This window comes from Centruroides vittatus, unplaced genomic scaffold (genome assembly GCF_030686945.1).
Source record: "Centruroides vittatus isolate TY-2023 unplaced genomic scaffold, ASM3068694v2 contig_391, whole genome shotgun sequence".
NCBI classification, from domain to species: domain Eukaryota; kingdom Metazoa; phylum Arthropoda; class Arachnida; order Scorpiones; family Buthidae; genus Centruroides; species Centruroides vittatus.
In genome coordinates, this window is record NW_027122207.1 from 3,647,998 (window position 1) to 3,671,231 (window position 23,234).

The following is a 23,234-nucleotide window of genomic DNA, read 5'->3' on the forward strand; positions in this document are numbered from 1 at the left end:
AACAAATTTATGGCTTAAAATTCTTCAAAAACTTAATATTATTTATTGATTTCATTATAAAAAATTTAAAACAATAACATTTAAAACTATTAATATACTTTGCAATTTTGTAGTTTGATTTCTTTGTACTCGTATGAGAATCTTATCAATTATCTATATGGGAATTTTTTGTGCATGCATTTTTTTCTTGTGTATATGTGTATGAATGTGATTTTTCTGTGTAATTTTTAAGTGCTTTTTTCATGTGTTTTTATTAGTAATATATGTATTTAGATCATTTTATTAAAATATAATCATCTTTCATTTTTATTTCTCATTAGACTATCTGTTTTCTGAAGATCTTATTTTTACCATATCTCACAAAATATGATTAACCTCAATTACCGTATTTTATGGACTATATGACGCATTTTTGTCTTTGAAAAATTGCCTCCAAAATTCAGGTGCGTCTTATAGTCCGTAAAATATGGTATATACCAGGGGTGGCCAACAAGTCGATTGCGATCGACCGGTCGATCGCGATGCCAATTTTGGTCGATCACTCGCGATGTCTTGACTTAATGTGTTACACTTGTAACTGAATGCAACGCGTGAACGTAACGTGCAAAAGCAACAATATGCATGCAGTTGTGACTGGACTCGTAGAAAACACAGCCATTTAGCTTGAATATTTGATACTGTCATGCGGTAGCTTCTCTTCTTTAGTATTAACAATATTATTATTATTAATCAATATTGTTTATCCACGGTGACAACGTTGAGTTTCAATTTTTCATTTGTTTAAAATGTAAGTACCTGTTCTTTATGTTTTAAATTAAATTATGGCTTTTCTTACCTATCTATTTACTTGATAAGTGAGCGTTTTCGGCAACAGACCTCTATATTTTTGGATTTTTGGAAACACGTCAATTGAGAAAAATATCCCAGTATCACCAAATGTAGCAAATATATTTATTCCTGTTTCGGAACTACATACCTGTGTGAATTGGCATTTTCATACTTAAAGTTAACGAAGACTAAACATTCTGTCCGGACTGATTTCCATACTGAAGAATCATTATTATTATCTTTGTCAGGATATACACCTAATTATGTTTCCTTGGTAAAAGACGTGCAAACTCAGTCCTCTCATTAATGTAACGTAATAAAATAAATTCTAAATCTGCCTTTATCAGTAGCTAATTTGAATTAATAAATATTGTTAATAATTACTCATGTTGTTTTAATTTTCCCGGACGTGAGTATTTTGGCCCGTTAAATAATTACGTTGTGTTTTACGTAGGTAGATAAACAGGGTGTTTCAGTACAAAGAGCACTCCCCCGAGCTAATGATAGATTAGCAAAAAATAAGTCTAAAAGTCTTATATCATTCTTCCATGATAAATTTTCCTCGCCAAAAAAAAAATTGCGAAAGTAAAATCTTATAATCAAATTATCAGCCGTACTGTGCAGTTTTATAACAACTTTTTCAAGTTTAGGAACAAATAGTACCACAATTTATACATTGTAATTGATAAAAAAAATTAAATTATATTTTAAGTTAATAAAAATCTATCTTGAAAGTGTCGAAAAATCGATTTTTTTAGGTGCCGCCTGTACGGAATGAACTCGTAACTGCAAATATCAAAAGTTGGGTCTGAAAATTTAATTTCTTTATGAGCCTATATCTTGAAAACTTAATAAGTGATTTAAAAAATAAAAAATAGTTTTGAACATATATTTTCCTTATCTACCCATAGCTCGCGGGAGTGCACCTCGTACTGAAGCACAGTGTATAAACATAGTATGTATTTCACACCCCCCTCGCCACTTAGACTATGCCTACGACAAGTCGATCGCGACACATTTTTACGATAAAAAGTAGATCTTATGCACACAAAAGTTGGCCACCCCTGGTATATACTTTGAGGTTAATGTTACTCTTGGTGCCAAGATGGCGGCTTGTCTCTGATTCCAGCAAGGAAACAGTGGGACACACATTCTAACCTAACTTAACCTATTCTAATAAATTACCATAATTATTAGCAACCAAATTATTAGAATAGGTTAGGTTAGGTTAGAATGTGTGTCCCACTGTTTCCTTGCTGGAATCAGAGATGAGCCGCAATCTTGTCACCAAGGGTAACATTAATCCTTTATGAAAACTTGTTTTAAAAGTTTCATATTTGTGATTGTTTTATTGTGTTAATGTGTTCTAATGTTTTTCTCATTTCATCTTTTTAGCTCTTTTTATTTCTTATTGTTATGTGAGGTATAGAAATCTTTAGTCTGACTTTTCCTAATGTAACTGAAACAAATAAAAATAAATTAATTTAGTTTTTCAAATTTATAATTTCAGAGAATCCATGATAACTCATTTGAAATGTCATGTTGGAGGTTCTAATGATCCTGCTGTATGGTTACTTCTTGCATCATTTGCTCTTTATTTAGATTTTCATGACACACATTTTATTTTAAATTATTGGGAAGAATGTAAAGAGAATAAGAAAACCATTTGTACTTCAACATTACAAAGAATAATAAAAGTAATTGGATATCTTGCTAATACATTTCATAAGGAAAAACTAGAAATAATTAAAGGTAATTTAATAAATTTGATGTGATAATTTAATTAAATTTTAATAATAGTTTATAATTATTATTTAATAGATTGCATTTTAAATATAGTAGCCCCTAGTTATATCAGGCTTGTCAGGAGACAAAGAGAAAGTGTGACATATTCAGTGGTGTGATATAATTGAGTATTAAAAGTTCTTGGGCTTTTACTGAACAGATTATACATGCTATGGAATCTCTATTCTCTATTCTTTCATTAGCATGTGTTTGATATAAAATAAGTTTAGTTTTTCAATACTGAATTTTATTTGTGGTTATATCATATTGACATTTAAATGAACATCGATACTATGAACACCCATTTAGCAATATTGTTTATTTAACAATGACATTTAAAGACAAATACTGTTGATATAAAAATAAAATATCAGTTGCAATTTTATTATACAGTACTATATTTCATAATAAATCCCTTATATTATCATCTCTGTGCAATTTATATTTTGCAATAAAAATTATAACTATAGTAATTCAAAATTTAAAAAGTAAATATTGAACATATAATAGAACATCAAAACTTCTAAAATTACAAAGAGTGAAAATTCTCTAAAAAGCAAAGTTACTACTGTATAAAAATTTTAGAACTTCAGAAATAAAGACATCTTTTCCCTACACATTACTCTGTCAGTTTGAAATTTCACGTTATATGAATTGAGGCAATAGGGTCAATTACGAAATTTTGAATTGACAGAAAGTTGTAAATGAGGAGACAGTACTTAAAACTAATAAATAAACAACTTTTAATATCAAAAAGAAACATAAATGATAATTGATCTGTCCATCTGTTTTGCTTATTTAGATCTTGACAAATTTATTATTTACCGCAGTGGTAGTTTCAAAGACAATGGTAGGAATAAAGTACTATATTTCGTTGCAAAAAGAAATTCAATGGAAATTGATATTTTAAAATTTATTAATTCAAGTGCTTTTAAAATTTGGGGAACCAAAAAAAAAAAAAAAAAGCACAATATATCCAAATTTGCAATATAATGAGTGATTACTGTAATATAATTTTTAATGTTGCATGTTAATTTAAAAATAAATTACATATTTAAATGGAAATTCACTAAATAAAATAATAATAAAAGATTAACCTTTTAACATTATTTGTTATAGTGAATCTCTTAAAAATCTGATTGATTATAAATTAATTTATCATATTCAATATGTCATAAATTTACTTTTAACTTACTTATGTGTTTAAAAGTCTTTTGGACTTTGGCAACTCTAGACATATTTTACTCAAAGATAAAAACTGTTAAAGATGTCTTTTGAAAATAATCAAGGATACTTGTTTGTTTCCTGTTGATGATTTGACATATCTTCATCACTGAAGTTTCTAAGTTTAAAACATAAAGAAATATATTTTCATCAATATCATCATTGCTATTGTGCATTAAGTATTTTGTGTTTTGTACTTGTTATTGTAATCAACGTTTGTATCTGCACAGGAATACTGCATATGGACCACAGTGAATTATAGTGAACTTCAAAAACTGATGTTCTATCATTTTACTTTAGATGCTATGCCAATTTCTGGGTCTGCAGTGGCTGCCAAGATTATACAATGATGTGGATTATCTGCCAAATTTAACTAAAAACTGTGAACTCATCAAACATTTCCTCTGTCTAAACTTACCAAGAGTCACTAAAAACTTAAAAAATCTTTTCTGCACCACAGACATATTCATCTGCTATCATGATTTTTCTTGAAACTATCCATCAGTCCTTGGCCAAATTATTAGAACCACTAAAGAAATCAGTAAAATGACAATTTAGACGAAAATTTAAATTTTTAATTGTAAAAAAAATTAAATTCAAACTATAGCAGGCATGGGCAAATGTGGCTCTTTTTGAGTTACATGTGGCTCTTGCTGAAAGTGTTAATTTCTGTTTTTTATTATTATTTTTACAATTTTATTTTTATAATTTTGTGAAAATATGTTTATTAAAAAAATTCAATATTTGTTTTATATTATATTTATGTTATATAATAAAATCGCGTGCCTTACCATACTATCTGCCACGACAGTACAGAACTGCAGCTCCCATGCATTTTGCAAAACCTACATTTTGGCTTCCACTGAACTCTTGCTTGCCCACCCCTACTCTATAGAGTAGTAAAATATTTCAATTGTAATGACACAAAAAATAACAAACATATAACGAAACATAAATATAATGTAAAACATTATTTTGCTGCACTTCTTTTTGTACTGATTACAGCTTTGATGATTTAGGCAGATTCTTAATGAAACTCTTATTGAGAAATTAATTTTTCTCAATAAGAGTTTATTTGTTACATTTTCTTTTGCTTTTGGAATGTGCAGAATAAAGAAAATGAATAGGAAAGAAGCATATGCACAGTTCTTTTTCATTCATTTTCTGCACATTCATTCATAAAGATGGGGCTATACATACACATACAGTACAGTACTATACATGGCCAATTATTACAACCAATGAGGAAATCAGAGTAAAATGACAATTTTGACAAAAATTTTGTATTGTATTGATTTTTAATTTGAATTTTATTTTTTGTACATCTCAATAGTATATCTTTTATCAAAACTTTTTTTAACAGCCACTTAGACTGTTAAAAAAAGTCACTTAAAAGTTTTAATAAAAAAATTTTTTAGAACATTTTTAAAATATTTTACATAATTTTATTTTTACTTTGAGAATGGGAAGTCTTGTAATCAATAAGAAATTATATTGCTCAGACTACTTTTATGTTCTCTTTGCATGCTTGTCCACTGGGCTTTGCCACTTATTTCAAGTGTAGACTATTCATAACAAAAATTTGATTCATCAATTTGTAGTGTTGCTATTTCTAGTTTTTGATGGAAAAAAGTGTTGTGAGGATTTTAAGCTAAATATTTTATATATACAGAGTAGATTTGAAATGAAATTAAAAATAATAGAGTTTGATGATAGAAATTTACAATGGAATTAGGAGAGTTTTCCCGTAATAGTTTTAATGAAGTTTTAAATTGTAATTATTTTCATTTATAAAACAATTTTAAGTCAATTTTCCATTTTATAAAATTTAATCAATTCAATATTAATAATTCTAATATAATTTTATTTGATTTTATTATTTTTCTTTTTTTAGATATTGACTTTGATAACTGTGTTAGTTTTCTAATACACTATATTTTTTAAATGATTTTTCAGAGATCACTTCCTCTGAAGCACTGAATATTTATAATTTTTGTATTGTATTATTTATTGTAATAAAAAATTTTTATGCATAATGAGTCATAGTTTAGATTTGAAAATTACTGAATTATAATGAGCATAAAAGTATTATTTAAACCTATAAACAAAATATTTTTGAAAAATGCATTTTATTTGGAAAAAAAAATGTTTCTAAATCTTATTCTGAAAGTCAGAATATGTCATTAATTTTTTAATGGGTAAATTATCAAATGTAAGAGTAGAAAAATATTTTAGTGTTATCAATATTTTTATTATAAGTAAATGAAATCTTCATTAAAATATTTTCTCATTTAGATATAACTTTTTTCCAGATGATCTTGAATTACAGATAAAAAAATTTCTATGTATACCAGAATTAATTGCTTCAAGTGTTGAAACATTATGTAATATTTACATTGCATTATATAGTCAGAGCACAGAAAATCAAAAAAAAATAAAATCATTCAGTAAGGAAGTTATTACGGTAAGTAAATTTATATAATTTTTTATATTATATTTGAATGTTAATACAGTTTAATCCGTTTATAACGTCATCCATGGGACCGGCAATTTTTTGATGTTATAACCGAGTGTCGTTATCTGCGGGGTCATAATTTCAGTCTGATAAAACGTACCAAGTGTGTTTAAGAATCTATTATAAACTCCATTCTAATTTTACATTGTATGTTTTACCGTAAAATTATTTCTTAATGATAATACAGTATACTGTATCTATTATGATGTATCTATTATGAATAATTTATTATCGTATGTATAAAAATGCAAACTACATGTTTAAATAAACTTTATTTACATTGATGTAATTAAAAATTTCAAAAATTACATTTTATAAGAAATTTCTATTTGTCTTAAGTTTCAATAATGGCGGAACTTCCAGTTTTGAGAATAATGTTGAATCAAAAGGCAACAAAAGGTTAAATTAATGTATGCCAGTTAAAAAGAATTCAATTATTTATTTATAAACTATTTGATATTATATGTTATATTAAAAATATTAGAATATTTAACAATTTAGCATGAAGTAATTTAAAAATGATAATAACCAATCGTCACGTCATTTAAAAGTGGCGAATTTCACCCCACCGAAGTCATGTGGAAAGAGCACCACCCACAGTCCTTCTAGGAAAGTGAACTCTGACCCTAGGACTGAACACATAGTATTTTTTTTGTTAAATAAAATTTGGAAGTGCTTCAAATATGACATTAAAACAGGATTTAATGTCGTTACAAGTGGGTTTTTTAACATTATCTAGTATAGTAAAATCATGGGACCGATAAAAGTTTGACATTATATTAGGGTTGTTGTTATATTCGATGACGTTATAATCAGGTTAAACTGTATTATATATATCTTTGAGATATATCTTCAGATATGATATATCAGTTATGTATTTCATAATTTTGTGCAAGTATAAACATCTAAAACCCAATAGTTATATATTAAAGTCAAACAATTGTTGGATTATGTTGGGCTATATATTACTGCTATTATTATTAATAATACTAGTAGTAATTAGTAATTCACAATATTATTCAAACAATAATGAAACACAACATACTCACACTTTATTTTAAGATAAGGTAAGAGTGACAACACTGGAGAGAATTTGATTTTTCAGTGACAATAAGCCTTACTTCTTCCAATAGACGGTGTGCTCACTATTAGAGGGCATCTATAATATTTTTCCTCTTGCAACTGCACTGTTTATTAGAGGATGTTTACTGTTAAAGGATGTCATTTCTTCAAATAAATGTGGTATTTTTACATATTTATAATAATAATATATTTGGAAAATTGCCAAATAATTTTATTTAAGTTATCAGACTTTATTTTTTAATTACTAATTACAGTAGAGCATCGATTATCCGACTCAATTGGGGACTGGGGTTGGTCGGATAACTGAAAAAACGGATAACCAAAAAGTATGAAAAAATACATTATTAGTATAGTATATTAGTATATCCCATGTAATTATTATATTATTGATAGTATATCGTTATTAACCTACTTCACGAAGTTTCATCGATGTTAAGCCTAACAAAATTTTTTTAAAATAATAATCGTTGCTATTGTATCCTTAAAAATTATTTGTTTTGCAAAAATAAATACAAAAAGAAAAATAGAAAATTAAGCCTGGTTTAAGTACTGGCTTCCCTTTTATGGTCGAGCCAGTGTTGCCAGCTAAAATACGCAAAAATTTAACAAAAATAATATTAAAGTAGCCAAGACATAGCCAAATATTGTAGCAACACATCACTAGCGGACATTTGAATTTGCCGACTAGAACGCGGTCGGTTAACCGATGTGACGGTTGATCAGGGGTCGGATAATCGATGCTCTACTGTATTAAAGTTTAGATGATATACAAAATGTATATCTTGCATTTTTAACTTTTTTTGATTAATTTGAAGATGTCATATATTGGGTCAAGAACAATGAAAAAAGAATAAAAAAAGCTTTTGCATTTATCATATATTTCATACTCTGTGTGCATATTTGGTTAAATATTGCATACAGATGCACATTTCTTCAAATTATCAAATTTCAGGAATGTTTGGTAAATTTCTCAGAAATTTTATTACAAGATTACATTGCATGCCTGTAAAGTACTCAACTGTATAGTTGCCCTAATTTGAAATGTTTGCAATACTCTATTATCTGGATATTGTAAACATTTCAATGAAGTAATGATTTTTCTTAATGCAGTGTTTTGTGTCACTATAATTTACAAGTTACAACTTAGATGAAAGTAGTGTCAAATAAAAGTGCTTTAGCTACACATTCTCTACCAAATTTATTCATTTTCCTTAAAATGTTAACAAAAAAATTAAAAACTTTTATATAGATTTTTTTATTAAGTAAAATAACAAATTTTGATCTTAAACATTTTAGATAAATATTTGTGTAGAGAGATTGATGTCTGATTATTCATTTCTTCTGTAGTTTCTGAAGTGATCATATTGATAATGAATTTACAGTAGAACCTCGATTATCTGGACCTCTATTATCTGGATTTTCGATTATCTGGATTGTTCAAAATAAACAAAAATTGTATGAATTTGCTGATTTGCACTTGGCGAATTGCGACACTATTTATGTACTTACGTGATGGAATGCATGGAACAAAATTTTGAAAAGACCATTAGTAAATTCCAGTAACAGTAGAAAGTGGTATAGGAGACATTGCAGAAGCAATAGTACAAATTTCAATATGTGTTGAATGTGACAAAGAAGATGTAACCGAGTGGTTAAATTGCGATGCGAACTGATCCTGGATTCCAAATTTTGAATGATGAGAAAATAATTAAAGAAATATCTGCCTCAGATGAACAAGATCGAGAAGACAAAGAGATTTGCGAAGTAAGAGATATTGGTCCTACATATTCTGAAGCTTTCAGTGCTTAGATGTCGCCATGAAGTGGTTTGAGAGCTAAGAAGAGTGTAACTCAGGACAACTTATATGTCTTAAAAGTATTTGCAATTTAGCAGCTTCAAAAAGAACAGCTAGTTTTAAACAAAAATCGTTAATTGAATTTCTTAATAAAAAATAATTTAATATTGAAGCTATGTGTAAATCTAGACAAATAAAAATTATTCATACTATATGCACTGTCAATTATTATTTTTTCTGATTATCCAGATTTTTCCTTATTCGGACTACCTTCATCCTCAATTAGTCCGGATAATAGAGGTTCTACTGTATTTAAGCTATATTTGAAATAATAATTATTGAAATTACTTCATGAAAAACAACCCTAATGTAATGTGTGTTGATTTCAATGTATAGAGATGTAGTCAACCTTTTATGTAGACTATTCTAGATGGACAGTACCTTATTGCACTTATATAATAATTAACTCTTTCATATGTGTGTTGTGGAGTCTATTTAAAAAGCTTCTAGTTTTATTCTGTTCAAATAAAGATCTTTTGATTAGAAGGATGACATTTTTCATCAGTCTCTATACACATTACTCACTCAAACAATAATAGCTGGTAAAATGGGAGGTGTGCGGATGACTTTTTGTGAAGAGCTAACTTGAGATCTTAACTACTCAATGTTTAACTGGAAAATGTGTTTTATAGATCAGATCACTATGTTGTGATTTGTTCTAATTATACGATTTTACACTCACTACTTTGTGTTTTAATGTTAATGGGAAGTATTGAACCCAATTCTGACCCAATGTCTCAGACTCCACCTTCTTCCCCTCTCTCAAAGTCTTTCACATCCAGTAAGCATCAATGGTTTCCTAGCGAATCTGTATTAAAAATTCAGTCTTGGACTCTTTCCCCTATGTTGAAATCAGCCCCATCAATTCTTCTAAATCTTGTTACATTTCTTGCGGAGTTTTTTGATATTATTTTATTGAAATTATTGAGTTGTTCAGAAAGTAATTTCGTTTTTTTCATAGAAAAATAAATAAATATTTTATTGAATTATATATTGACCATTTTAGTCAAATACCTGTTGTCATTGTTTCTGGTAGTAGCATGATTTAACATTCATAAAAGTTTTGATCATTGTTTACAAAAAACTGATCCAAGTGATTTTTGACATTGTCATTTCAAGTAATACAATGTCTTACAGTTAAAAAAAAATTTGTATAGACCGGAACAAGTAATAATCTGAGTGTGCCAATCTGGCAAATATGGTTGGTGTGGTAACACATCCCATCTAAGCTATAACAGTTTCTGACAAGTTACCAAACTTGTGTGAAATTTGGCATTATCATGGTAAAACAATACACTTTGTTTGTTGATCAATTCTGGCCTTTTCTGTTTGATGATATTACTCAATTTGTTTACTCGATAGCAGTACACTTTCAAGTCAATTGGTTAAATTGTCTGGTAAAAGCTCAAAAAAAAATTTCTTTAAAATCCCACCATAGAGAGCATCTCCCTTTAATAACATGTGGAACCCATATATCGAGCTTTGAAACGAAACCAATTCGTTTTAAGTAATAATAAATGGTTCAATTTAACAGATTTAATCTTGTAGTGATTTCACATGTTGTTATATGGCAGATTGCTTCAATCAGTACCTTTATTTTGTTTTCATTGGCTTCAAATGGCCATCCAGAATGTGGTGTATCTTCGATATTAAAACTGCTAGAACGCAATTTTGTAAACCAGTTTTGGCACTGTCTTTCTCTCAACACATCTTCTCCAAACATGTACCACAATTCTTTTCTTGTTTGAACAGCATTTTGACTTTTTAGTTATAAAAAAGCAAAATATGCCGAAAATGATGCTTTCGATTTTCCATATTTGATTGGTCACCAAAAAAAAAAACAATTGTACAGAGTCAAACAAAACTTTTTACAAATAAGCCTTAAAATGTCAGCTGTAGAAGTATATAATGAAAATGTGGTTTAAAATCAAATTGGCTGATAAAAATACATCTAATTCCTCTAGTAATAAAAAAACGAAATTACTTTCCGAACAACCCAATAGATGAATTATCAATGGAGTTTGACTGGTTGGCTAATTTGCATAGGGAACACAAATACCATAAAACAAATTTATTTATTTTATGATAGATGAAACTGCTGATGTTTGTGGTTGATACATAGCAAATTCGTTAATAGGTATTTTACCTAATAAAACTGTTAGCAAATTATATTTAATATGATATAAAACAACTAGATAAAATTAGTCATGCTATATGTAGATTTACTCAAAAAAATTTGTCAAATTTCTTTTTGTCAGAAGTAATTCCTTTTAATAAAATCATGCTTATGGTCTCTGATGCTGATAGCTATATTATTGAAGCTGGACAAAATTTTAAAATATTTGATCCAAATTTAATTCATTTTACATATCTAGCCTGTGGACTAAACAGAATTGCAAAATAAATCAGTTTCTATTTGTAAGTGAGTTAATAGGCAATATGTAAAAAGCTTTTATAAACCATCTTTTGTGAGTATAGTTATATAAAGAAAGACCTCCTAATGTTTCTTTGCCATCAAAGCCCATACTTATTCATTGGAATATATAGTTAGATGCTATTCTGTTCAAAATATTTTACTGAGATAAAGATCTTAATTTATAATTTTGAGGAGAGTACCCCTTTAGCAATTACCAAATCAAAAATAATTTTGCCAAACCAATGTTAAGACAGTAATTGACCAATATAAGTAGCAATTTTAACTTAGTTTCTGAGACTATTTTAAAATTAGAAAAGCAGTCCATTCTATTAGAAGAATCTATAAAAGTGGTAGAAGATTTATTGAGATATGTAAAAGCAGTCCTAGGTATTATTGGTTATATTATATCAATGAAAGATGATGTTTACAAAAAAAACTGATCCAAGTGATTTTTGACATTGTCATTTCAAGTAAATGTCTTACAGTTAAAAAAAATTTGTATAGACCGGAACAACTAATAATCCGGTCAACAAGTAATTTTATCATTTTCCTTTTGTTTTAAACACAAGTAACAAAAATTTTATCTGGTGAATTTTTTGATAACTGGATATTGCTCCTGAAGCTATAAGCTGTTTAAAAATGCCCTTATTATTTTGGTGGACTTGGAGAGAAGTTTTTCTTTATATAAAAGCATTCTAAGTGACTGAAGACAATCAATTAAGATAGATATTATTGGAAATTATAGCTTATAATAGAAATATAGAATCAGGTAGATATGTCAAAAAATTTATGTGAACAATAATTTTTATATATGTAATTTTCATTAATTTAAATAAAAATATATAAAATTATGTCAACTGAATTACATATTTAGCATCTGTTAGTGGATATTTTGAGGAAAATGTTTGCATATATTTTATTACTATTGATGTATAATAATGACATTATTATAATATATATATCTTAAATTGAGCTTTACTAATTATTGGTTTAAAATTTTTTTACAGGATTGTGATACATATTTATCTAGTGTAATTTTAGAGAAGTTGGATGATATGAATTCTTATACCGAAGAACAAGTAATAAAAAGACTGTTTACCTTGGGTGAATTAGCACAGCTCTCTCCCAATAGCATACCATCACGTTTATTTTTAATAATTCAAAGTGTTGTTGCTTCTGGTTTCAATGATGATATAGGTAAGAATATTTCTATATTTATTTAAATATTTTTAGAAAATTTATTTATTGAAATTATAGGATAAATTAAAATAGTAAACATGACTTTTAAAATTAATTTTAGAATATTTTTAACATGTTTTTATTGTATTAACATCAGGTATAATAAAAATATTGGCTTATATTTTAAACATGTAAAAGCATTGTTTAAATCATTTATTATAAAAAATATGTGAAAACATTCCAATAACAAATAATAGAATGTAAAAAACTTGAAAAATTACAGAAATTGAAGACTAAATATAAAAACATTTTGAAGTTTTTTGTAAGTTTATTCACAACTGTCAGAGCCAATCTACACTAACAGAATTGACATTTCTTTAGAGGCTCTAGAATTTTTTTAATACACACTATTCTGAATTTTTATTTTTACAAAGGAAAATTTTTACCATGGAAGAAAACAAGGTGTTCCAATGAGCATACTTCATGATGTCAAGAATGAACAGAGGGAAAACAATCGTTAACAAATAATCTTTAGATGATGTTTTTTAAATTTAATTTTAAACATTTCTTTAAATATTTGAAAATATTTTTGATATTTTAAAATATTTAATAAATGTTTTAGCAAAATGTGTGTTTTTTTTAAAATTATATCCAACATTGCTTTTAAAATATGTGTTTATTTATTAAAAAAAACATCTTAATCTCACACAATATTTTTTACATAAGAAATCAAGTACAAATGCAAATTAAAACTAATAGACAATTAAAAAGAATTCATACAAAACAATTTTTAAAATGGTTTTCTTTGATTAACATTACATTAAAAAAGACTAAGTATTTATAAATTTTATTTTCCTTTTGTTTTTTTTTTTTTTGTATGTTAATTTCACTGATCTTCATATTAAGGTCATGTACATGTATTAGTGTATTATTTTAACAGGGCTTAAAGTGACTCTCTTTTTTAGCTTTTTCTGAGAAAAACTCACTTTTTTAGCTTTTTTCACTTCCCATGTGAAATTTTTTTTTTCGTAAATGCGCTCAGGAGCGAAATAGCGACCAGCACGTCCCCATATGCCTTATGGACCGTGCGCGACATGATAAGGCACTGTCGTATACACATGTAGTGTACTACATTTATATAAACTAACAAAACGAGGAGCTTCCCAAAGCTTGATACTCTGCACATGCTGTAGGAATTTGCACGTGGGTTCTCCTTGCTTGTATCCTTGTGAAATACCGATCTCCGCGGCACTTTGATATAATCACGCTGCATTAAGACATAAGTACACTTCTAGTTCAGCGTTAAGAGTGATTTTTATACAGCATTATTTTTAGCATTTGTATTTATTTAAGCGCAGTGGACAAAAGAAAGAAATAGATTTTATTTAATACTAACAGTAGAAACTCATGTTTTAGCAACAGAAAATCGTATAGAATCCATTACTTTCTGAAGTAAGTTGCTAAGCAAACTTCTTCCCAACCGCCTGCTATTCTTTAGCTTAAATGATGACATTACTTGTTTTTGACTACCGTAGAAAAACCAAAAATAATAATTGTTGAGCGATAATAAATTTGATTTCTACTGTTATTATTAAATAAAACGTTGTAGGACACTCGTTTCAAAGCTTGTATCTTTCTAGCACTCTGTAAAATTAAAGATCGAGCGAATCTCGTGCCAGGAAATACAAGATTTTAAACTAATATCCTAAATATTAATAACTTCTGTAGAGACAATCTTTAGACAAAGACAAAAGTTTGGTTTTAAGTGGGTGCTTATATATTTGGCATGCACCATGGTTTTCTGCATTCTAACGGTGTCCTTCATTTTCCATTTCGACAGAAACTATAAAACTCGTCATGCGCGTGCGCATTCGAACAGCTGTCGGTCAATCCGGCACCAAATTAAAAAATTAATTTGTAAATATTTAGCATCAAAAAACTGCTATTTTCACTTTAATCTAGCTTTTCAATATGCTTCTAGTCAAACTCAGTCAAAAAATTAATTTAATTATAATTTATTGAAGATTTTAATTTTTTAATATTAGAAAGTAATTAGCACAAATTACATGGTGTCATGTCTCATCTTCGCTCCCGTTCAAGTTTATTGTCCTATATACATTGTGAACATGCGCCGATGTTCGTTTTTACTTCTGCTGGGGTTTTATTTCAACTTCGATTGTTTGGTTACACAAAGTGGGGAGATGGGCGTCACGTGATCGCATACCTGACTTTTTACAAGTTTCCTTACCTCAAAAGAAACTTATATTTTTTCTGGATTTTAATTATTATTAATAACTTTTTTGATGGATTCTTATATCCTTGTATTATCTAAAGTTGCAGATATCAATGCATAAAACTTTATTTAAAAAATTGTTTTTCTTATATTTTAAAATTCAAAAATTAAATTAAATATCGGAAATGCTAAACTATAAGTACAGTGTGTTTTACATTATCATTGCGAACAGATGCAGCCAATTATTTTATAAACGTATTTATTATTTTAATTTTTATAAATTATTTAATTTGATGCAACGTGATCAATTAATTACTGTGGCGCATTAACATGGGTGTAACCAGGAAGGGGCATGGGTGGGCACGTCCCCCCCCAGTTAACCTGGTGCCCCTCCCCAGAAAATTCTTCTTCTTCTTCTTATTTAATTTAATATGGAGATTATAGCCTTTGCGGCTCTTTTTCCGACCGACGTTGCCAGTTGCTAAGCGAAACGGCTAGTGAGGCTAATGTAGCGCTCCAGCGCCGCCACGTGTTGACTAGGAGTGATGGAGGCCGGCAGCCAGTAGATAGGTGTCAGCGTGCGCACCAGAGACATGTTTAGGGTCATCGTGTTGCCTAGGTCCTTGTGGACTATAGTGTATTTGGGGCAATGTAGCCAGTAATGAAGTGTAGTTTCCGCTGCGCCACAATGGGGGGACCCCGGGGAGTCATGTAGATGCCGAGAGTAAAGGAAAGCATGTAACGGGGTTGTCTCGGTCCAGAGCCGGGCCAAAAGCGTCTCCACGTGGCGAGATGACACGCAACTGTACCAACAGGGGGCGAAAGGGCGTAGGTGGTCCTGGCCTTTGTTGTGGAGCACTGCTGATCAGGAATCCGTCAGGATGCCGGCATGATGGTGGTGTCCTGCAAAGCCCGGGTGAGGTCGCGTGGCGTGAGGGGTTTCCAGATGGAGCCACAGAGCGGGTCCCCAGAAAATTACAGCCTCTAGGCCCCCCATAACAAACTCTGGCTACATCAATGCGCGTTAATTAATATGGAGGCGAGACTCGATTTAATTACTTTTTCATTTCAGACGTTAATTACAGTGTTATTTTAATGTAATTTTATACATAATGTATGTTTATTATAATTAATAAATCTATATAAGAATAATATCTGTGTCTAATAAAACAAAGTGATTATAAAAATAAAAAGCGTGCGTTCCATCTCGATCTTTTGTAAGCGAAATTTTATGATTTTAATTTTTAAAAAATGAGATTTTTATTTATAATTTCTGTAATTTGTTCTATAAGAGCAAAAAACTAAACTTATCAAATATCAACTCTCTGTAAATAATTTCATCATTTACTTATTAACGTCAGATTTGTTAAATTTCATGGGATTGTATTATTTTTCAACTTCAGGTAGTAGAAAGCTTTGTATATTTTCTCCCATAAAAGTAATAGACTCTGCCGGTTCCCCACTGTGAAGGACAACAAACTGCTTACATTGTTTTCATAAACTCTCTTCTCATTCAGTTGTGGGTCGAATGACTAACAAATTGTTTTATTGTATTCAGGGGAATAGATTTGTGAGACTAGTATTACCAGTAATGAATTCTGTAATTTTATTTTTAATCATTTAAAAAATATTGATAAAATTACCAAATAAATGATTGGGTCACAATTACTAGTGGTATTGCTATATAACAGACATGGGCAAATGCGACTCCGAGAGCCGCATGTGGTCTCGGAGTCGCATTTTTGAGTTTTATGTGGCTCTTGCTGAAAGTGTTAATTTCTGCCTTTTATTATTATTTTTACAGTTTTATTTCCACAATTTTGTGAAAATATGTTTATTAAAAAAATTCAATACTTGTTTTATATTATATAATAAAATCAAGGTACAGAACTGCAGTACAGAGTAAAAAAGTACAGAACTGCGGCTCCCATGCATTTTGCAAAACCTACATTTCGGCTCCCACTGAACTTTTGCTTGCCCACCCCTGCTATATAATGAACATGCAACCCACTGATTCTGCCAGAAGTTGTTTTTTTTCTTCTTTAATTACATTTTTTTATGAAGAAATCAAAAAATGTACCTTGAAATAAATGGCATTTGAAATTTGGCATGTTATATGGAAACACATTCTGGTAGTTATGTTACTATTCCATTTGCTTTGCTGTGTAATGGTGGGAATTCTGTACGGGGCACATGAAAACTTAATGCGGGCCTGTTCTGGCTTAATGCAGTCTTACTGGTCACTTTTCTGGAGTATAAACTCGGCCTAACTATTTTCATATTTAATCTTATCAGTCCACTTAATAATCAATCTAATATCATATGCAATGTTATTGATACAAAATATGTGTGCGTTTGTGTTTTTTTTTAATAATGCCTGTTTTCGTTCATTTTAACACTATTAGCTTTTTTAGCTTTTTTTCAGTGTGAACTCTCTTTTCTCACTTTTTTTTATTGCCATGACTGCTTTAAGCCCTGTTTTAATTATATATTTTATTACCTTTTTGGATAAAGCACAATTTGGTTTCATTTGGACTCACTAAAAACTTTGTTTCTTACTTTGTAATCTTTTTTAATATTGGACTGATGAAAATCTTCAAATATTGAATTAATATGAATCACTTGGGTATATGAGATTTCCAATAGAAATCATAAATAGTTAATCTGTTGTATCGTTTGGTGGCTCTGGAAGACTATTTGTTGGATTTTCTAAATGGATATACATTTTTAAATTTATAGGTAATGAAACCTGAAAAATATCTTAAAGCTTCTTCTTTCATGCTGTCACCAATAATTTCAGATTCAAATTTATGAAATAACTGTGAATATTCCAAATTGACTTATATAAGTTATTAAATCACATTCAATTATTGGCTCTTTGAATTGTATATTCAACCAATCTTTTCCTACAGATTCCTTAGAATTTGAAATTGAAGGATCACTACTATCAGCATCCAATTTGCCAAATATTTGACAACTTAAAATACTTTCTTCCCCAACATTATCTATTTGGCTGAGACATTTGTTATTTGCTCCTCCTATTCCCATTATAGCTGAGAAAAAATTCTCCAGAATATCTTGATTCAGGATCAATATTATATATTTCTCTCAGATGACAAAATAAACCTTTTACCAAGTCATTTGTAACTGAAATGCCTTTTGAAAGTGGAGGAGTGTTTGTCCACTTTTATACAATGAATGATCATTGACATATTATTTATAATTTGCACCTGGTTATCATAATCTATGCCAAAAGCATTCTTTTTTGGATTTGGATAATATTTCATGCTAGAATTAAGGACATCAAATAAGTCATTTATACTTTCAATTATAAACGAGGCAGTAAAAGCAACATTCTAATTTAATATGGTTTTCAATTCTAAATATTTGACAGCTTTTGCAGTTGTGTTAGAAAATAATTGAACTGTGGGGTGAACTTTTTGTCTCTGAGTGCTTTGAACTTTTAAATGACTATATGTTAATTTGTGCGCAGTCTTCATGTCTGATACAGTAATAAATTTGTGAGAATTTGTTTGATACATTTTCTATCTATTAACACATTCACGGCATTACGAGGCACATGTGACTCGTATGGATATGTCTAGTTAGGGCGACAAACATAATTGCTTGTTTTTCCGTGGGGCGGCGCATATGTTTTGATAACATAATTCTACAAACATCATACTTGATATGTTGATATTATTTTATTAGGTGCAATAAAATACAGTCAAGTTCGCATAAGTCGACACCATCGGTTAAGTAGTCAGTTTCTGTAGTCCCGGACGACTTAAATAGGCATTAATGTTAAAAAAAGTCCGGTTTACTTGACACCGTTTAACTTGTCACCACTGGATAAGTCGACATACTTTTGCTGTCCCACACTCCGATAAGTTGTCACCCCCTCCTGAAAAAATGAATTCACTCTGCACATGTGGTGCGAACTCATTTTTTTCAGGAGGGGGGGGGCGATTTATTTATTAATATATAATTAATATATTTAATAATATATTAATATTATTAATATATATATATATATATATATTAATAAAAAATGCCTTAACATTTTATGTATTTTTATGTATAAAATAATAACAGATAAACAAAAAGAAAATATACAATCTACATCAACGTCACACCAGAATCCAATTTTGCATTTTCTCACGCTAGAGGCATTAAGAATCCCTAGACGTTACTTGCCGACAATTGCAAAGATGATGTTTTTAAGGCGTTCGTGATCGTTGAAAAAGAAAGTCGAGACAGTTTAGTGCTCAAAACCAACAACACTAAACAAATTTTTCAGTTTTTCATCTACAGAGTAATTGTAAATGGAGGACACAATGTATTGTAAGCCTATACTTCTGTATAACGCACTACTGTATTTTCCTAATTGTAGTTTTTGTGTTTTTTTTTTTTTTTTCCAACTTTGCTTTAGTTCAATTTGGCACTAGAGCTTGGCGTTAGGCGCCATCTCTTACTAAACTTAATAATTATAATTAGTTGTCACATCAGATAACTCGACACATTTCCACTCCCCCTTGGGGTGTTGACTTATGCGGCGTAGACTGTATATTAATTTAGTAGTACGAGGAGCACCGGTGACTCGTGCTGCTCGATATTAAAATAGACTACAAGTCACAGGTGACTCGTAACACCCAGCAGCTGCCTAAACATTTATCTACTGACGCCATGAACCTGTTAAAGTGTGTATACCAAAAGCCATGATCCAAGAAATGGTTCTTTGCCAACTTAAGGAGGTACCAAAAAAGTAAACTTTTCTTAGATCATAAGGATGGCTACTGAATATAGTGTCATCTTGGTTTGGTCCAATATTTAGGGCCTTCCACAGTTGGAGATGTTTTGGTCCCAGATCACAGGTGATAGCAACTGTAGAAAACCTACTGAAAATAACTTTTCAATAATAATTATTAAAAATTCTTTAGTTATAATTGAATCAAAATTGTAGTAAATAGGTTGCTTTCACTTCCCCACACAAGGCTTTGACCTTGACAGTCAAACAAGACTTATGGGGGCCCCCATACCTATTCTTTATAAAAATGTATATCTCATCAAAAGAAATAACTAATCTATCAATGTCATTTAATAAATGCTGTTGGTGTGACATTAAAATAAATACTTTATCTAAGAAACCAGGTTCAAAGTTAAGTTTTGCCACCCATCTGCATAATGTGGAAACACAAGATAAAGGAAAGTGAAGTTTGTCTTTCCAGAATCTGTAAGCCTTTCAACTGATGCATCTTAGTGTTATAGCATGTACAGTACAATGTTTTCACATGACCATTGTTTGCTTTTTCTATTATTCATTAGACAGTAAATCTGGCCACAGGTACAAGTTTTTGTTAATTAATTTTTTAATGTTTCCAGTTGCTTTTTCAGAGAGGCAACTTTAATTTCCAGGGCTTTGTTGTTGATTTGTAAAGACTCATTTTCTTTCTTGAGACTTTATTTTATCTTTAGAGTTAACATATGCTTGTCTTGTTGGATGTCTCCTTCAAAGTTCTCGAATGATTTTATGTCGAGTAAATCTAAATAAAGAATTGGTTTGTGTGGCTCCATGTTTATTGGCTATTTTGTTATTATCAAATGATGATTTACTACAAGTTGTTGTCTTCAACCTAAAAGTAAAAATTGGTAATTATAACATTTTCTTCATTGTAAAGGTATTATTAATATCATTATAATAAAAAGATATTAATAATTATGTTCTTTTTCTAACATCTCATCAAGATCTGTTCATTTGTTTTTTAGCTCTCATACTATGTTTTGTTTCCTGGTTTAATTCTTTATCTGTATTCAAATTCAATGTATTCAATGTATTCAAATTCAATGTAGGAACTATTTGTGATTTAAGACAAAGTGATGCATTCATCATTTCCATTTGTAGCCAGTTTTCATAATCACCTGGTTGAAAATGCTTTCAAAAGATAGCAGCTATGAAAAAATAAAAAATTAACATTTAAAATAGATCACATGAATTAATGAGGTTGAAGCAGCTTAACCTCAAAAATAACTAACTGAATTAAGCTAATTTATATTTATTTTTTAACTAGTAAAAATACTAATATTTAATATGAATTTTAGGAAACATTAATCTTTTAAAATTATTTTTATTAACCGTAAATTACTGCTATTAAATATCAGTTTATTATTTTGTTAATTTTGATTATTTTTGGATTAATTACTATTTTAAAATTTCTTTTTGTACACACAAATTAGTTTGTACTTACCATGCTTCAGATTGATTTTGTCTGTATGTTGGCAGTCAAAAATCTACTGGGGGCACATTTTTTTGTCTTGAGAAAAACAATGGAAATGCAATTTTTTCCTTTATTTTGATTTGATTGATTAGAACAACCAAATACTGCAAAAATAACCATTTCCAAAATACAAAACTTGGCTATTCTTACTAATTTTATACCTTATAGCAGGCTAATGCACGAACTGACCATGGGCGGTTGTTCTTATGTGATATGTGCAAATCAGCACTTTTTCTGATTTAGAAATGGAACACCTTGTTTCTTTCCACCATGATATTTACAAGTATCCATTGCCAGAGGACTTTTAAGCAATTTAACTTTTGTAGGTGAAGAACCTCTGAACAAAGCTTAATTCCACTAATAGTAATTGTGTTCTGATGGTTGTGAATGGCCACAGAAAACTGCAAACTGTTTTTTGTATTTAGTTATCAATTTTTGTAATTTTCCTAATACATTATCCTGGATTTTTATTTGTACAAAAGAAAATACTACTTAAAACAGTATAATTTTGTAGCATAAATAATACAATATTTTTTGTTGATTGCAATTTATAATTGATTTTCTATAAACTGAATTTACTAATTGTGGTGAAATTTTCCTGTAGATTGATCTGATAATTTTGCATGGAGATTACTATTTTCTTGTGATTACTAAGACCTGGATTTTTAGGCAGTTAAAACTGCCATTTTATGCATATATATATATGACACAAAAATAATCAAAATATGCACTTAAATATTTTCTAAAAACTAGCTACATATTATTTAATAAACATTTATTTATATAGTATGTACAGTACATTTACATACAGTGAAATATTTTGACAAATTTTCTTCAGTGAAAGAATTGATTGTCTAACAACAGTTTTGTACCTTGAAAATGATCTTGAAAATTACATTGCAAGATATAATTGAGGCACACACGAAAGATACTATTTCCCTTGGACTTAAAATCAGAAGATTTGCTAGATATTGTTTCATCCAAAATCACACCATTTATGCCAATAGTTTCCATCTGGAATTCCTATCTAGCATATTTTTTAACTTCTTTGAAGTGGTTCTTAGATATATACAGGATGTCTCAGTTAAACGCTTCAGAACTTCTAAGAGGGGTAGAGTGCATCCCAATGACTCAGAATCATATAGCAATGTGGGGTCGGAAATGCTTTCCTTACGCAGTAGATGGCATTGCACGAAAGTTCTGAGCATTCTTGCAGGGAATCATTTCGCACAAGGACACAGAATTAGTAGGATGGCTTATTATACGAATGCAGAGTTAGCCGATATGCATTTGGTGTATGGGGCTGCAGATTGTAGTGGGCCAGCTGCACTGCGCTTGTACGTGGAACAATATCTAATGAGGCATATTCCCAGCCATAATTCCTTTGCAAGCCTGCACCAGAGGTTAGCTGAGACATGTTCATTTCAAACAGCTGCCAGGGATCGGGTAAGAACACACAGACTCAGGCTATTGAAGAGAGAGTGCTACAGCAGGTACAGGAGACTCCAAGTGTGAGTACGTGAAGTGTAGTGCACACAGTCGGGGTTTCCTGTTCCAGCATCTGGAGGATTCTTTGAGAACAAGACATGCATCCGTATCACGTGCAGCGTGTCCAGGCACTGCAACCAGATGATTATGCACCTATATTGCTTTTGCACAATGGTATCTTGGAAAGTGTGCTACAGATCCCCGTTTCCCTGCTAAAGTGTTGTTTACTGATGAGGAACCCTTCACAAGGGAAGGAATATTCAACACTCATAACGCCTATTTCTGGGCGAAGGATAACCCGCATGCAATACGTCGTCATGCAGAACAGAGTCAGTTTTTGGTTAATGTTTGGG

General features: G+C 29.8%; 1 protein-coding gene across 1 annotated transcript in view; it reads left to right on the plus strand.

The window, feature by feature from the left end:
* LOC136975909 (condensin-2 complex subunit D3-L-like) overlaps positions 1 to 23,234 on the plus strand; it is a 46,767-nt gene that overhangs the window by 12,964 nt on the left and 10,569 nt on the right. Inside the window, exons 3-5 of the mRNA XM_067271073.1 lie at positions 2,339 to 2,580; positions 6,150 to 6,301; positions 12,714 to 12,903. Of these exons, the coding sequence (XP_067127174.1) occupies positions 2,339 to 2,580; positions 6,150 to 6,301; positions 12,714 to 12,903 (584 nt within the window). The remainder of the gene's footprint in view (positions 1 to 2,338; positions 2,581 to 6,149; positions 6,302 to 12,713; positions 12,904 to 23,234) is intronic.